Here is an 18,346-nt window from a genome sequence, read left to right as displayed (position 1 = left end):
CCCCATTTCACAAGGTTCAACATTCAAAAGAAAGTGTGGATTATGAATTTATTCATGTTTTAGGGACATGTAATAGCCTCTAGGAAGTGTTATAGCTGCAGTGCCCCATGGTTCTATGCCAACTCATCCATGGCTCATCTCCCTTATTTAGAAGAATCTCCACACTGTGACAGCTTTATACTGATCACTTTATTGCTCATGGAACCCTAACTTCTTTCTCTGTTTCTGGAATCTCCATTTTTAGAAAGGATACAGTTCAAGAGGAGGGAAGAGATGAGCAAAAAGAGAGGGTGTCTTATGTACAGATAGTATTGTTTTGCCCCCTTACAAGATTCTATTCCTATCAAAAAAGTAAAGATTCATCATGACCATAGGTGATTAGAGAATTAATGCCTTTTAGTCTAGTATCACTATTATTGGAACTGCTCTGCCAATCTCTTTCTCCATGAATCAACTTCTCAGATACAAAGAAAACAATAACAGACCCAAAGAAAGATGACAGGAAAAGCAGAGGCACCAGGCTTCACAGGCACTGGAATAGAGTCTGAGGGAAAGCATGGAGATAGGAGATAGAAGGTGAATTTAGGGGAACAGCTAGTAAGACAATTTAGCCAAGTAGAGTATATAAAGGGGAGAGATGTGAAATGATAAATCTGAAAAGATAGGCTAGACTGTGGAGAACTTAAAATAATTTTTAATTCAAGAAGAAATGGAAAACTGATTTTTTTCATTGAGCAAGTAACACTGCACTGTAGATTAATTTAAAAAAAATCAGACTATACCTGAGTACAAGTCCTTCCTACAATAACTGGTAACTTAACAAAGACAAGAAGTCACCTATACTCCTAGATGATCTGTCACTTGATCTGTAAAATGGGAATATTAGAAGTATAATATAGTATATACTATGATATAGAATGGTATAATATAATATATTATGGTATGATTATGTTTGTTCTTCATTTTCAAAGAAGACTATGACATCAGGGAAGGTGATGTCTTGACAAGTACACGAACTGGATTTGAGTGAGGGGGTGCTATGCTAAGTCATCAGCCTCATTTTCTCCAGAGTCATCTGGTTTCCAGTGCCCAGATATGAATCAGGATGACTGGAGACAGACCTGGATGTGAGGCAATCAGGATTAAGTGATTTGCCTAAAGTCACACAGCTAGTAGGTGGCAAATGTCTGAGGCTGAATTTCAAGTACCATCCTCCTGACTCCAAGGCCAGTGCTCTATCCACTACACCACCTAAATGCCAATACTATGATGTAGAATGGTACATATATTAAATATACAATATATCTAAAAATGCTATTATTGTTACTTTTTTTAAAACTGCCATATTATAGTATAGATTTCTTTTTCTGTTCCTTATATATAAAAAATGTTTATGTTGGTTGATTTTTGTGGCATTCATGATAAAATAATTTTAATTAACTAAATTTAAATCAAATAAAATTATTTTTTTTAATTTGCCCAACATCACTCAGATAGTAAGTAGAAGAACCAAGATCTGGACCTAGGTCTCAATTTCAAATCCAATCTCTTTCAATAGAAAAAATTGATAACAAAGCACAAGTAGACATTGTTCCTATTCACAAGTATTTCTCCATGAATTCTAACAATAAAAATTCATTTGGGTTAACTAAGTCCTTTCCGAAAGTACATGTGGTTGGAGTGGCTAGGTGGTGCAGTGGATAGAGGACCGACCCTGGAGTCAGGAGTACCTGAGTTCAAATGTGACCTCAGACACTTAATAATAATTACCTAGCTGTGTGGCCTTGGGCAAGCCACTTAACCCCATTTGCCTTGCAAAAAAAGAAAAAAAGAAAGCACAAGTGATCAACTAAAGTCCCACGAAGGCAACTTAGGAAGGCAGACTATTGATTTGAACTGAGAAGAAAAAGACCTGGTAGAGTATAAAAAAGATAGACCTGAGTAGGATGAGAGAATTTGTATGGCCAGAGGACAAGATGGGTGTCTGGGATGGGAGATGGGAAGGAAGAAGGGAAAAAATGGAAGTGAAGAGGAAGGCATAGAGTTAAAAAAAAAAGGGGGCTTAGGGTAGGATCATGAAGACAACAAATTTAAGTCTTGCCTGTTTTACAGTTTTGCCTTGGGTGCTGATAGTGAGTGAATATCTGGCTGAAAATTGTTGCTGCTGCTTGCTAATGCCTAAATTGAGGTTCTGGCCTAATTTGGAAAGCTGAAAACCTTAGCTTTCACCAACCCAGTTCATTCCTTTCAATCAAGTTCATTCAATGCAGTCCATTTAACTCAGCTCAGCATTTCTTCATCCTCCACTAGGAGGAGGAAAAATACAGGAAAAGGAAGGAGCAGGAAGTATATACATAGACTCCTCACTCCCTCATCCCTTTTTTTCCCTCAGACTGAGACAGTATTGAAAAGATTCACCACCCAAATCACCATTAACCCCAATCCCTTCTAATGTTCAGGGTCTATGATAATTCTAGGAGCTTTGATATTTATCTTTCATCTTGTTTCATTCTGCTACCAGATGTGACGCAAGCCTTGCAAAGCTCGCCGGAGATATTAATGTCATCAGGCACGAGAACCAGAAAGTTGAGAAAGACATTCAAGCGATCAAGTCTATTCTGGGAAGTTTTTCCAACACCGTGGATGTGAAGGTGAGCAGTAAGAAATGAAGAGAAGGCTTTGCATTTACATATTCCTGACATAGTTCCCTCATCAAAATGTCAGCCTGAACAAGAAATTTCCTAGTCAAACCAAGAGGGGATGTTGGTGGATAGCTCTTTTATCCTTTTGGAACCCCTCAAAGTACTAGGGAACCAAGGAGCATAATGCAATGTCAGTTTTTAGGGATTATAAATCCAGTACATGTGTGACTTCTTATGTAATCTTTATATAGGCTATATATTAATAACACATGATGAATCATAGACTTCTTAAAGCTGGAAGGAGTCTCAAACATCATCTAGTCCAGAGGTTCTTTTTCTGTGCTCCAAGAATGTTTTTTTAAAAAATATTTTAATAACTATTTTAGTATAATTGGTCTCTTTTATGTAATCCTATATATTTCACCTTGTGCAGTTAGAAACATTATTCTGTTAAAGGGTCCATAGACTTCACCAGACTGCCAAAGGAATTTATGATTAATAAAAAAAATGTTAAGCATTCCTAATCTAGTTTAAACCTCCTATTTGACAACCAGGAGGGTTAAGGGTAGGTCATACAGAAAGTTAAGTGGTTGAGTCAGAACTGGAAAGGTCATGATTGATTCACTATAAATCAAGTATCAGGCCCTAGTAGAGGGGTTACAGGGACAGAAATGTTACAGTCCTTACCTTCAAGGATCATGTATTTATTAAAGAGAATGTGCACATTTTATAAGAATACACAAAATAGGGGCAGCTAGGTGGCATAGTGGATAGAGCACCAACCCTGGAGTCAGTCACTTAATAATTATCTAGTTGTGTGACTTTGGGCAAGTCACTTAACCCCATTGCCTTAAAAAAAATAAATAAAATCAATAAATAAATGAATAACAGAGTAAATGGAGCAGGGATACTATATTTCCCACAAATGCCTTATCAAGTAAGGCTGAATAAAGTTGTAGAGGCATACCTGTTCCCTGTTTGGACTTACCTGGTCCTTGGATCAATGGTGGGCCAGAGCTCTGGAATGAGATAGAACCTCTCAGGGATGGGATCTCCAGCATCTCTAAGGTTCTTTCCATCAGGGAATACCATGATCCTACAGCTAGATGTTCATTGAATAGAGAACTGGCCAAAGAGTCAAGAAGACAGGGGTTTGAATACAGCCTCAGACACTTGACACTAACTAGCTGTGTGACCCTGGGCAAGTCACTTAACCCTGACTCCCATCCAAGGCCATCTCCAGTCATCCTGATTCATATCTGGCACTAGATTCAGATGGCTGTGGAGGAGAAAGTAAGGCTGATGACTTAGCATAGCACCCTCTCACTCAAATCCAATTCATGTTCTTGTCCTGGCATCACCTCCCTGATGTCATGGTCTCTTTGAGCATGAAGGGCAAACATTATTACTATGATCCTATTATAAGAGAAATGTACTTATGAAGGCAGTCATGTTATGTTGAATGCTAAAGGAAGGTAGATATAATCTGAATCTAAAAATCAATGGCCTATTTCCATGACTCTCCTCTCCTTCCTCTCAAATTTTCCAGCTATAATTTCTTCTGCCTGGGGGTGGGGGTGGGGGGAAAGTCTGGATCAAGATACTAAGCGATGAGCATGGAGCTTGGCCTAACTGATAGTAAAGTCATCTTTGACATCCAAGAGCTCTCTTACTACCATGATAAATATACTACTTTTATAAACTAAGAAAAATCTTCAAAATCTAATTCAGACAGTCAAATTTTCAAACTGAAACTGGTTGTGGTTGATTCCTCATGACCCCATTTGGGATTTTCTTGGCAACATTCCTAGAGTGGTTTGTCATTTCCTTCTGCTGCATTTTATAGATGATGAGACTGAGAAAAAGAGGCTTAAGTGACTTTCTCAGTGTCACAAAGCTAAATGTCTGAATTTGAACTTGGATCTTCCTGACTCCAGGCTCTATCCACTTCACTACCCACCTGCTCAAGTTCATTTTTTAAGGCTCAGAAAAGTGAGCACGCTTATCTATTAGGTTCTTGTGTCAGACCTTTCCCAGGATGGAAGAAATAATAACTGAGGAAAGCAAAAAAAGGATATTTTTAACTATTACTAAACACATATTTTGTTTAATCCCAGAAACATCCTCTTTCTGTGTTACATATGTTTATTTTGTAATGCCAGAAGTTCCAATAAAAGCTCAAAAACCTCCAGTGGATAGTAGGTAATGCAGGTCAGGGATAGTAGGAATGCAATATTTCCAAACCCTGACACATACCCACAAGGGCATTGTCTGAATTGTTTTCCCCCAACCCTGCCCCTGCCCCCTGTCCACATCAGCTCCATCAACTTTGTGTGCTCCATCTATTCTCATACCTCCTTTAGTATAAGGATTCTTTAGTATAAGAATCCTACCTACAGTACAGAAGCTGCACTCTGTCACCAAGGAGACAAATATGAAAAAAAATTACAGTCACAGCAGAATGAAGTATCCCATAATATCCTTTCCCTGAGGCAACCTCTGGAACTATTGAGTCAAACTCATTTCAAAAAGTATTTTCAAATGCCAACTTGCCTTAAATCAAAGTCTGACCCCTCTAGGAATGAGAAAGTCTTGATGGGCTGGCTCACTAAGATATTCCCCCTTGTATTCCTTTCAATAGGTAATGCAGCTATTAGGAAGGATAGACACTTACAGCATTCAGCAAGCCTCAACTTTAAAGACAGTCCAAGGGGATAATAACCAAGAATTGAGTCTTCTGAATTTCAAGTAAGTGAATGGAAGATTTTTAATTATGTTAAATACATTCTGAAGGATTTTGTTTATCAAAGACATTGGCATATAGCAACAAAGAAATCTTGAGACTCAACCCAGCCAAGAAACAGAGAGGTCCTCTAATGCAAAACATACTCTAGCAAACCCTCCATAATACTGACAAGTGAGAAAGAAATATGGCTGTTAAAATGATGTCATGTTGCCTATGCTCCTAATTTTTGAATATGCCCTGAATTTATATGATCATTTTGACTTTCTGTTTAACAGTTTTCTAAGAAATATGGCTACAGTGCTTTAAGATTTACAAAGCACTTTCTCCATAACAAGGTCATACAAGTTTTATTAGCCCTATTTTGCAGATGAGGAAACTGAGGGCCAGAGAGATGAAATGCCTTGGCCAGTTTCACATTGCAAGTAAGTGTAGGTTTGGGATTAATGTAAGGAAGAACAATTGTCAACAATTATTCCAAAGGAGAAAGAACTGTCTCCAGAAGCAATGGGCCTCATCAGAAGTTTACAAGCAGAGACTAGTTAGTAAACAATTATTAAGGTCTACTCTGTGCTGGATACTACGCTAAGCAAAAGATAGTCCCTGTCCTCAAGGAGTTTACAGTCTAATGGGAAAGACAAGATGCAAATAAATACAAACAGGATATTCAGGAAATAATTAAGAGAGGGAAGGTACTAGAAATACAACATACAAATAAATTATATACAGGAAATGCAGAAAATAATTACAAGAGGGAAGTCACCAGAAATAAAAGGGGATGGGATAGGCTTCCAGCAAAAAAAAAAAAAACAAAGGAAGGGAGGACTTTAGTTAGCACTTAAAAAACCAGGGAAATCAGTAGGTCTAATGGAGGTCTTACAACCACTTAACTGCCTTTGTCCTCTATGCATTTCTTTTGTTCTACATTAGTCACTACTGACACAAATATAAATGTATATATGCCTTGACTTCATAAGTTTTTTGTGGTTATGTTGCTTAAATGCAAGACCGAGAAGTTGAAAAGGGAGAGGAGATGTTTCTGAAAACAAGGTTCAATCCACATGCATATATTATGGGTCAATGGTGGGATCAGACATGTTCAGTTAGGAAGTCATCTACTTCAACCTTTTAATTTTTTTAGATGAGTAAAATTACATTGAGATAAACTGAGACACTATTTTCTCCAGACAAAGAATACACTATGTGTTTATAGTGACACATATAAGTTGTTAGGAAAATGGATCCTCTGGTCACTTCAACAAAGTCAGAGACCTGAAATGGATGGAAAAAGTCCTCCCTATTGAGAGGTAGAAAAAGAAGTTCTTAGTGATTGAAAAAGGTCACAATAAGATACAGCTGGGAAAGTGTGTGGCTGATCACACCACTCTGCAATTAAGGAATGCTAATTGATTTGTGGGCCTCAGCTACCATTGGTGATTTCAAACAAAGTCAGAACCTGATGGGGATCCTCCGCCTTGGACACCATATCACTCCTAATTTTGACAAGGAGAGTGAAGGACAAGAGAACCTCCCCTGGGGAGGGGGTCTGAGCCAAGCTGATTGAAGTTAGGGTCTCAAGTTAGCCTGATTAGCCAACTGATGCTCCAGGGGCTAAACTTACATTATTCAATCATACCTTTAATTCTGACAGGAAAATGAGCTAGACAGAAGAGGTTCAATGGATTTACAGAGGGATACTGATATTAAATGATACAAAAGAATATTAATTATCTTCAGATGTGAAAAGTCATGCTTAAAAAGGTTGAGTAACTCACTTATGATCACACAAGTGCTAAGTAATAGCTGGGATCTGAAATTTTTTTCTTTAAATCAATTGTTCTTTATATACCATGAATCAGTTGGTGAATCCATAAGAATCAATATCAGTAGAAAAGAGGGGAAGAGAGAAAAGAGAAGGCAGGAATAGTCTTGAAAGTGTATCCTCACAAAGGAGTCTGGACACAGTCTTGCAAAGAAGACTGAAAAAGATCAGTCCAACATGTAAGAAAAGAATGAGAAACTGATAACACCAAAGTCCAAGGAGCACAGTATCTCAAAGGAAGAGTGGTTAAGTGTCCAGTGCTACAAAGAGAATGAGCACTGAGCAAATAGTTACCGTCAATCATCTTAAGAGACCATTGGTAGTTTGGAGAGAACTGTTTCAATCCAGAGATAGGGGACTGAAGTCATTGAAGAGCTTTGAAATTTGAGTGGGAAACAGAACTCAATGAAATGCTTCAAGTGAAATGCATTATGTATAAATAGCTTTTTCAAGAATTTGGTTGTGAAAGGGGAAAAAAACAATGAGGGAATGGTAGAGTCAAGTGAAGATGGATTTTTTTTTAAAGATGAATTGATCTGGGACATGTAAGGAGACTGCAGAGGAGCCAGTGAATAAAAAGAAATTAAAACTAAATATCAAGAGAAGTCCAGAGAGGATACAAATGGAAGGCACAAGTAGAGGAGGGTGAGAATTGTTATGGAGAAGAGACAACTCAACCTCTTCAAGTCTAGACCAAAGGAGAAAAATAAAGAATTGGAAATAAGAGGGTGTTTACTACAAATGAACTCAGTTTTTTGTTTGTTTGTTTTTAGGAAAGTATAAGGCAAGATTCTCTGCTGAGAAAGAATAGGGAAAGTGGACAGTAGATGGTTTGAGAGAAGATAGGGTTTGGAATAGCTCTTATGGAGAACTCCTTAGAGCAGGAGTCAAGGAATACTTAGATGGGGGAGGGGGGAATATGTCTCTATTTTCTCTAACCTCTAATTGAAATTTAGCATTTCTCTTAATTATAAATGTTGGCAATAAGCATTATTCTGAGAAGTAGTCCATCATTTTCACCAGATTGCCAAAGGGAACCATGACACAAAAGGTTTGGTTTGCCTCAGTAAGGATGTGGTCACAGTCTTGCCACTGAATTCACAGTTCACTCAAACCCCTGGATCTTCTTTCAAACTCACTATTGTCCGGGCAGCTAGGTGACAAAGTAGACAGGCACCAGCTTTGGAGTCAGGAGGATCTGAGTTCAAATTTGACCTCAGACACTTAATAATTACCTAGCTGTGTGGCCTTGGGCAAGTCATTTAACCCCATTGCCTTGCAAAAAAAAAACAAAAAAAAGAAATTCAGTCATGTCTGTCTTGGTCTTCATGATCTTATCCCTTATTAAGTAGGGGGTTTTTTTGTTTTTGTTTTGGTAGGAGAAGTTATGTGTAAGACTTGTAGTTTACGCCTATTAAATTTCATTTCATTTGCCTTGGTTTAGTATTCTAGAAAGATGGCACACTGAATAGAGGACCAGGCCTACAGTCAATAAGATTCATCTTCCTGAGTTCAACTATGATTTCAGACACTTAATATAGAACAAATCACTTAACCCAGGTTACCTCAATTTCCTCATCTGGAAAATGATGATAAGATAATGGCAAACCCTTCCAGTATCACTGCTAAGAAAACCCCAAATAGGGTCCTGAAGAGTTAGACAGGACTGAAAGATCAAACAACAACAAAGTGTTCTTGAATTTGTCAAGAGCTTTTTGAATCCTCACTATCATACATTGTATTTGCTCTCCCATAGAGCTTTGTATAATCTACAAATTGAGGAGTATGTCCTCCAGGCCTCTATCCAAGTTATTGATAAAAATGTTAAACAGCACAGGCTTTTTTTGAGGCACTGCTTCAATCCCATTAGAGACTTCCTTCAAAGTTGACATCAAACCATTCATGACTAGTTTCTGAGTACAGTTATTCATCCAGTTCCAAAGTCATATAATTTTACCATCATTTAATTCTGGAGTTGGCAATCTATGGCAAATATAACACAATAAAATGTGACTTTAAAATGTAAAAACCATTCTTAGCTCACAGCAAACAAAAGCAAGTGGCAAAATTTGACCAATCCCTGATCTAACTACACTTTTTCAGAAGAGTAGCTATTGATTGATATTGTCTAGTTTCATTATAGCCAGACTCTTGCAATCCCTTTTGGGATTTATTGGCAAAGAAACTGGAATGATTTGCCATTTCCTTCTCCAGTTCATTATACAGATAAGAAAACTGAAGCAATGAAAGTAGCTATTAAAGATTATCAAATGGCTAAAATTCAAATATATCTATAGCAGATACAGAGATCTGCTTATCTATCAGATTAGTAAATTTGTCAAAAAGTGAAATAATCTAAGTTTGACATAACCTGCTCTTGATAAATCATTCCAAGATGACTATTTCCTAATCTAAGTCTTCCAATTCATTGCTTTATTAAGATTTGGCTGATGATAGAAGACAACTGCTTCAGGCCAAGATTTCAGACTCCATTTATTTGCTCTTCTTCAGTCCTGTGATATCTTCCCCACCCTCCATAGTATTTTAATGATTATTAAGAGTGGCTCAGCAAATAATATCTGCCAGTATTTTGATTAGTCAAGATTATGAATCATCTATACCAAGGGACCTGCACTCATCAAAATCACTATTAGCCATATTTGTTCTGCTATTTCCAGTCCAAAGATCATTTTCTTTGCCAGGAAAAATAAGCAAATATAAGAATTTAGAAGCTCCACCTTTCCTCTCTCATTAATTGGTATAATCTCATCCACTCTAAGCAATAGTTCTTCTTTAATAATCTTCTTTTCTCCAGTATACTTGAAAAGAAAAAAGAAAATTCAGGGGTCTTTTTATTGCCTTTAACTTTTCCCTCTCACCCTATCCTGAGCTTTAGCATTCCTATCATTTGTTAAGGAACTATATCACATTTCTGTATTTATCCTTATCATACACCCCTTATTTCTATCTTTTGTGCATGCCTTTCTAAAACATGTTGATTGGTGAACTATCTGCGTATCCACATTAGTTTTTTTTAGGGAGCTTCCTTAGGAAATGATCTTCCTCATTGGTATTACTCCTTTTTGTGCCTTCAGAATTACATTCTTGCACCTTCTTAAGCTGACTTCTCCCTGTAGAACTTTAAGCTATGAGATCCTTTTTATCACTTCTCTTTGAAATCTCTTCTCCCAAAATCCTGAACATATTTTTACTGGTTTTTCTCTCTTTTCTTTTCCTCCCTCCAAAATATAGTGGTTATATTCACCAAAAGTTCCCATCGTTTCTACCCTCACTGCCAGTTCTTCTCTGTTTGTAGCAATCAGATCTAAAAAATTTTTTTTCCGCATTGGCTTCTCCACCTTTAAAATATGAAATCATCAATTTAGCAAGTTAAGGAATCTAATTGCAATGGATAACAAATCATCCTTAAAAACTGGGATTCAAATTCAACCTGTGACATAAACCAGTTGTGTGATTCTGTTGTCCATGTGAATTGGAGAAGAGTGAGACAGATCTATGCAGCCTTCAGCCTTACTCTCTTCCAGAGTTATCAAAGTCCAGTGGCAAGACAAAGGTCAAATTAACTGGCAATGGCCTGCAGATATAATGGATAACTTTCCCAAGTCTCAGTTTATCTAAGATAAAGTCCATTTAATAACTGAGGACTGAGTAAGAGTTGAGACAAAAGATAGCTCAATTGATTGTCATAAAGATGTATCAATCTGGGTGTGGGGGAGAAAAACTATATTCCAATCATAAAGAATAACTTGCGTAAAAGTAAAAAGTAATCAAGAGAAGAGTCCATTTGACTAGAATATTGCAAGAGGTATATTTTGAAATGCATGGGAAGCAGTTGTATGTGAGAGGAGATAAGATGGAGACACAGACAGGACTTTCAGGTGGAAGAAATCACAGAGATTGGAAATCCAATCCCTTACATAACTCTATTTAGAGGTTTCCTTATATATCAGGAAATTGAGGCCCAAAGAAGTGATTTGTCTAAATTCAAAGAAGTCAGTGTAAGAGGCAGCATTTGAATCCAGATTTAGAACACTTCATTGTTTGATCTTCCAGTCCTGTCTAACTCTTCATGACCCTATTTGGGGTTTTCTTAGCCGTGATACTGGAAAGATTTGCCATTTTCTTATCATCATTTTCCAGATGAGGAAACTGAAGCAACCAGGGTTAAGTGATTATTATTTATTAAGTGTCTGAAACCATATTTGAACTCAGGAAGATGAATCTTATTGACTGCAGGTCTGTCCCTCTATCCAGTGTGCCACCTTTCTAGAGGATTCAAATCCAGTCTTCTCATGCTTTAATGCTCTTTCCAGTTTGATTTCCTTTTTAACCACTTTGATTTTATTTGTAAGAAATTAAGGAAAAATATTTTAATGGTTTCCTACTTTTTAAACAAGAACATAGAGGTGAAGGCACTTTGTTTAAGAATGTGAGCAACAAGTGAAACAAACAATGAATTTCCATATGACATGCCCCCAGAGGAATGGGGAGGAACTGATTTCACCAAAATGACAACGAACTTTTAATATATTTCTATTTTAAAAGAAGAGAGAAAGTATTGCAACATATTTTCTCTCTATTGTTATAATGTAAGCAACTACTTTGACATTTTTTTCAGCAGCATTTTTTGAAAAGACAGATTTAATGTTCTAGTGAGTATTTTTGTAGTGAATATTGTGCTTTATATTGGATTTCTAAAACTATATCATCTTGGACATTCACTAGTAAACTGAGATTTTGGTACTGACAACAGGACCTGACCAAAAAAAAATCCCCAAAATCACAAGACTTCATCAGCTAAAACCCTCCCATTGTACTATCATAAATTGTGTTTGCAGCCTTTACAAAATGACCTTAATCAGAGATATGGCAAAGTAAATACTGAATTTACCAACATAATGCTTATAAAGCAAAAAATCTTAGTCAGGATGAAATGCATCCATCTTTAAGAGGGACTTGTCTAGGCAGCTGTTGCCTTTCACTTCCCATATAGCCTGTTCCTGCTGAGGCTATTTAGTTGGCAAGGATAGCACTTTTGATGACTTTGGATATGAAAGGGAGGAGAAAGATAGTAACATAGCTAGTGGATTTTTTAAGGGGGGGGAGAGCTAGGTCTATCTATAGACAGCAGATTAGACAGACCACTAAAGTCTATAGAGCCAATCTCACTATTGTATGCCTGTGAAACCTGGACAATATACCAGCATCATGCCACGCAACTGAATTGCTTCCTCTTGAATAGTCTTAGGTAGCCTCTGAAGGTCACCTGACAGTATAATGTACTGGACTCTGAGGTTCTTTCTGGACCTAAACTGCCATGCATTCAAACTCTACTGCAGAGCAAAATTCCAATGGGCTGACCATGTTGTTCGAGTGCCAAATATACACTTGCCTATAGGACTATTTTACAGAGAACTCACACAACATAAGTGTTCACATGGAGGTCAGAAGTGATTTAGGGATACTCTCAAGGTATCTGAAAAACTTTGGATTTGATTATTTTATATAGGAGACACTAACAAAGGACCATCCTGCATGATCAAAGAAAGTATAGTGTGGGGGCAGCTAGGTGGTGCAGTGGATAGAGCACCAGCCCTGGAGTCGGGAGGACCTGAGTTCAAATCCGACCTCAGACATTTAATAATTACCTAGCTGTGTGACCTTGAGCAAGCCACTTAACCCCATTGCCTTGCCAAAAAAAATATAGTGCTTTATGAGCAAATCAGAATTGAAGTAGTTTAGGAAACATAAAATGCACAAATTTAGAGAATCCACCCTAAATGTTCACATGGACTACTTGGGCATGATCTGTGGTAGAGCATTCTGAGCTCATATTGATCTAATCAGCCTGACTTGATTCTAACATAGTAGTATGTTAGTTTTGGTCTTCTTTGAGAATGAAGAATAACAACCTACCAACCTATTAGAAGCTAGTATGAAATTGAGGAAGTTGTGCTGAGTGAAGAGACAAGTTCCCAGAGGAATCAAGAAGGTTTGAGATCAGGGAGTAAGAAAAAAATAAGTTGTGCTTGGCTAGAAGAGAATGGAGCAAGGGAGTAGGGAATTGAGGGATTATTGTACAGTTTTTTGATAGGAGAAGAAGAGGAGGAATCTCACAATAGATGACCTTAATTTTTCTTAAAGAAGGAAATCTGGTCCTCTTCTAAGAGGGAAGTGAGAGAGAGAGAGAGAGAGAGAGAGAGAGAGAGAGCAAGGGAGAAAAGAATGCCTCTTCTCCCAAAGGATGACCATCACTTGAAATTTTTACTTAAGTGTATGTTTCTCTCATATATGTGAGTCTATGTAAAGATGGCTACTTATAAATGTATAGATTGAATTTAATAGAAACCTCATCACTAAGGGACGAAGTCATTAACTAAAAATCATCATATACACTTCACTGGAATTTTGCTGAACAGAAAACCCATTTTTCTTGGATGAGTCATGTCCAGCATGCTAAAAATAACAGTACCATGTACACATCTATAACTGGAAGGGGACTTTAGGAGATAACTAGAAAGGCTTGTCAAAGGTCACAGAGACAAGATTTGAATCCAAATCCTCTAACCCTAAAAACAGATGTCATTCCAATTGATGATATCTTCTACTCCAGAAAAAAAAAAAAACAACTAGGGACCAAAATGCTCCCACCTTTAAGATTTGTTATATTATTCTATTTTTTTAAAGAAAAATGTTTTAAAAGTTTTTTCTTGTTTTAATACAACATGAGCTGATACTATCTGACTTCTGTTTGCTACAGAAAAGAAAAAAAAGTCTTCAACCATAGGCAAAACTTTATAGTTAAAAAAAAGAATAACATTCTTTATTACTCTATTTTTACTCTAGAATCTCAGTAATTGACAAAGCTTAAATACCCCCAAGAAGAATCACAGTGTTAGAATTCACAGTGACTAACTAACTAGGGTTAGTGATTATAGTTAGTAACTCCCCAAATCAGCTAAATTCTAGATTATAGACCTAGAATTGGAAGGAACCTCAGGGGACAATTAGTCCAATCCTCCTCATTTCCCAGATGTGGTCATTGAGACCCAGAGAAATAATTTCATGGATGCAGAAATTGGGGCCTAAGGAAGATAATACATGTGTCTAAGTTCAAAGCAGTAAATGTAAGAGGCAGCATTTGAATCCAGATCCTCTGAGTCAGGGTTCTTCCCCAAATACATAGTGGAAAGAGGGCTGTGCTTAGAGTCAATCAAGAGATGCAAGGGGTTGAATCTCACTTCTAAAACATAAATACATGTGCTTAATTATCTCTGAGCCTCATTTTCCCTATGTATGAAGTCTGCTGTAAGAATCAAATGAAATAATAAAAGTAAAGTACTTTGCAAACTTTGAAACACTAAAGAAATAACATATTAATGATAACAGTGAAAATATATTCTAAACATATTAAGAATGTCCTAAAGCAATTTAAGACAACAATTTCTGTAAAGTCAAGGCTCCAGTTTTGACCTTTGTACTTCACATAATTTAGTTTTTATATTATAGCTTTGGCATGTTCTTTTGAGAAACACCCTAGCACTATGTAAAATACAGTAAGAATATTTACGGTAGCAAAACATGATGTGATTTGCCTACCAGTAAAAAGCATTTTTCCACCCTGAAATAGAATTTTTAAAAATATTTGTTGTTAGATCATTCTAGGAAAACCTACTTGGCAACCCCCATAGATGATTCAGTATCCTTTTCTTTCCCTGCCTCCCCCAATAGATGAGCCATTCCATGTACTATTTTTCCATTTTCGTTTGATATCCTGATCCTCCCTAAGTTATGTCGTTCTTATCCCTTAAAAATCTCACCTTTTCCATAGTGCCTTTCCAAATTAGTCTTATATGATTCTAGTTACTTAAAATTAATTTAAAATAGTCTACATCATTTTTTTATCCTTCACAACTCTCTGATGACTATTTTTACATAGATTCTGGTGCTACATTGACAGTCAATCAGTTAAACTGTCTATATCTTGGGTTCCTGTTGTATGAACTAAAGATGATGCAACATACTTCCTAAGGTTGCTGTGAGGATCAAATTAGATTATGTATATATATATATATATATATATATATATATATATATATGTATGTATATATAGTTTACAAATCTTAAATTCCAATGTAAATACTAATACTCATTTATTTCTATTATAATTTTCTTCTGTAATGTAAGGTAAAGAACAACTTGAGGGGTGAAAATTGTCTAACCATTGCACTACAAGCAATTTAAAGACAGGGACAAGTTCACCCTTTCCTTTGTAATTCCCACAATTAGTTAGAAAAACATTCTTCTCAATAACTATCATTTAAAAGCTGACTTAAGCAGGTTCTTCAAACTGAAAAGAGAGCAGGTTTTTCTTAGCAGAGTAAAACTTCAATTTTGTTAACTTCCATTTCATTAATCTAAGAAAATACTTTCTTACCTTCAGATTAAATGCACTTAAAAATGAGCTCTATGAACAAGTTGAAAACCAACAGAAGTGGACAGAAAATCTCCTTTTGAAATATGAAAAAGAACATCTCTTGTATATAAATCAAAGTCTCAGTACCACGAAGGAGAAAATGGTAAGCAGATTTGTGTGAGGCAAGTCCTAGAACAAAGTTCTAAAAAACCCAGATCATATTATGGAATCATTCAGAAATTGGTAAGCACATTTTTTCTTTAGGAAATCATAAAGCTACTTATCCAATGTCCTGGTGACATTGGCCTGGGGACCCACCTGAAGGCAGCTAGGGACTCTACCTGTGGCTAGTCCATTTTGCTGTGGTTGGTGAGCCTAATTTCTAGAACTGTTGTAAGCTGTTTTGTTAACAGACCCTGCTCTCTAATTCAGAACAGGTACAAGTATTCTATAACTTATTCATGTTTATTTATTGAGTGATGAAGAAAAGTTTTTTGATTTGTTTCTGAACCAGAACTTACTGTGCCTTCAAAAGGCATTAACTGGACAATTTAAGGTTTTTCTTTCCTGTTGTACAAGAAAAGACATACTGTATACTTATTGATTGGGTGAGTTCTTTCTGTTCATAGAAGAAAGAGTGTTGGAGATGAAACAGCCTAGGCTATGATGTAATAAACTCCAAGAGGTTGGAAAAACCATCGAAGAGACTCCAAGGACTGGAGACTATACAAAAGATTACCTGTAGCCAAGCCTAGTAAGGGATCTCACCAAGGATCCAGTTTAACAGTAGATCAGTTTAGTATCCAGGATTCTACAATCCTGCAACAAAGTGACTCATTCCCCAACTGCAATTCCAGAAAGTTAACTTCGTGGGACAAATATTGGGAAAAGTCACTCAGGCTACTGGGTTGATCCAGCATAGGCTAGTTAGGTGGTGCAGTGGAAAGATCACTGAACTTAGAATCAAGAAGAACTTGAACTCTGTCTCAGACACTTGCTAGCTATGTGACCTTGGACATTTAACCCCTTTGCCTTGGTTCCTCATATGTAAAAGGAAATGGCAACCCACTGCAGTGTCTTTGCCAAGAAAACCTCAAATAGGGTCACAAAGTTGAGAGCTGGATATGATTGGAAAATGACTAGACTAAAAATGGGCTAGTTCCTCTGGGCTCCTCCTCAGAGTTCCACTCTTTACCAGGCTCAGCTGCTGGCCAACTTATCTGAGCTCCCGTTTCCAGTAGCTCTTCTAAAACTCAGAGCCTACCCCATTCAGTCCCCAACACTCATTCACTTAAGCTCCCTCAATCAATAAATATGTGTTAAGAAACTAGTATATGACTAGGGTGCTGAACCTGGAGCTAGGAAGATTCGTTTTTCTGAGTTCCAAAGCCGCATACACTTACTACAATATGGTCCTGGGCGAGTCTCTTACCCCTGTTAGCCTCAGTTCTCTTATCTGTAAAATGAACGGTAAAAGAAATGGCAATACCAGTACCTTTGTCAAGAAAAACCCAAATGGGGTCATGATGAGGCAGACAGAAAACATCTCAATAATAATAACAAAGGGGAAAAAAAAGAATGCCATTAGTCACACAGTCAAGGATCCTTCTTTCCTTCTTTCAGGAAAGAGAGAGCTCAGATTATCCAGTTAGCAACTGTTAAGTGCTTATTCTGCTCTGGCCCAGCAATCAACCATAAGACTTTTTTCACCATTCATTAAAAGAACAGGAAATAATCACAGGCTGCCATCTCATGCCACAAACTGGGGAAAAGGGCCTGTCCACTGTATACTTCAGAAACAAAAATCCCCAAACTTCCTGTGTGATTTGACAACTGATAGTCCTCTGCCTCTGGAAATGGTGCCCCCACTATCCAGTCTCCACCTTAAACTTGCAGTCCAGAGACCTGAATTCTTTCCTCAATCAAATGTTAGATAAGAAAACTAGTTTAGATATGGTGGTAAGATCCAACAGAAATGTCTAATGGCCTCTTGTTGGGATGAATGGACAAAATTATATGGTGAAATGTGAATGTTTGATGGCTGATAGCCCGTTCTAGATTGTGTGGAAGGAAAAGGCAGTAAGAAAACATAAGGGGTTGGAAAGAGGAAACTGAGCTGGAGTGTGGAGAAATTCAACTCTGCCTACTAATTTGAGTGTTTTCCTGATCCTCTCAGTTTCAAATCGTCTCCAAAATATATACGAAATAAATATTTTGATTAGACTCATAAACCTGCTCAATTTAAGCTCCTTGAGATCAGGGGCTTTTGTATTGTTGTCTTTGCATCTCCAATACCTACTACATTATCTTGCATATATATAAGCATTTAATAAATGAATATTCATTGATTGATTTAAATGATGTCAGAAAGAATTCTGTCCCAGGAATATCAGTTTCATAAGCCCTCACTTCTTAGAATTTAGTTTTGGACTTATCTGACCTCCTGCCCAGCCCTTCAGATGTGTTAACTTTGAGAATGCTAGCTAGACACCACATTTCTGTTTTTTACTTCATATCTTACCCCCTTTCCCCAAGAGAACACTCACTTTTATGACCTGTCATTTGCCCCTAATCAGTTTCATGCTGTCCTCCTCCCTCTATGAAGATGAAGGTTAGACCAGAAAAGGTTAGAATCTCATGGAGATTGGAGGCTTTTAAGCATTTGTGTTCTAAAGTTGACCAAAAGATCATACAAAAAGTAT

General features: G+C 37.0%; 1 protein-coding gene across 1 annotated transcript in view; it reads left to right on the top strand.

The window, feature by feature from the left end:
- FAM81B (family with sequence similarity 81 member B) overlaps positions 1-18,346 on the top strand; it is a 76,326-nt gene that overhangs the window by 46,872 nt on the left and 11,108 nt on the right. Inside the window, exons 4-6 of the mRNA XM_074202239.1 lie at positions 2,522-2,651; positions 5,284-5,390; positions 15,672-15,807. Coding sequence (XP_074058340.1) covers positions 2,522-2,651; positions 5,284-5,390; positions 15,672-15,807 — 373 coding nt within the window. The remainder of the gene's footprint in view (positions 1-2,521; positions 2,652-5,283; positions 5,391-15,671; positions 15,808-18,346) is intronic.

This window comes from Macrotis lagotis, chromosome X, assembly GCF_037893015.1.
Source record: "Macrotis lagotis isolate mMagLag1 chromosome X, bilby.v1.9.chrom.fasta, whole genome shotgun sequence".
Taxonomy (NCBI): domain Eukaryota; kingdom Metazoa; phylum Chordata; class Mammalia; order Peramelemorphia; family Peramelidae; genus Macrotis; species Macrotis lagotis.
This window is presented reverse-complemented; position numbering and strand designations above follow the sequence as displayed.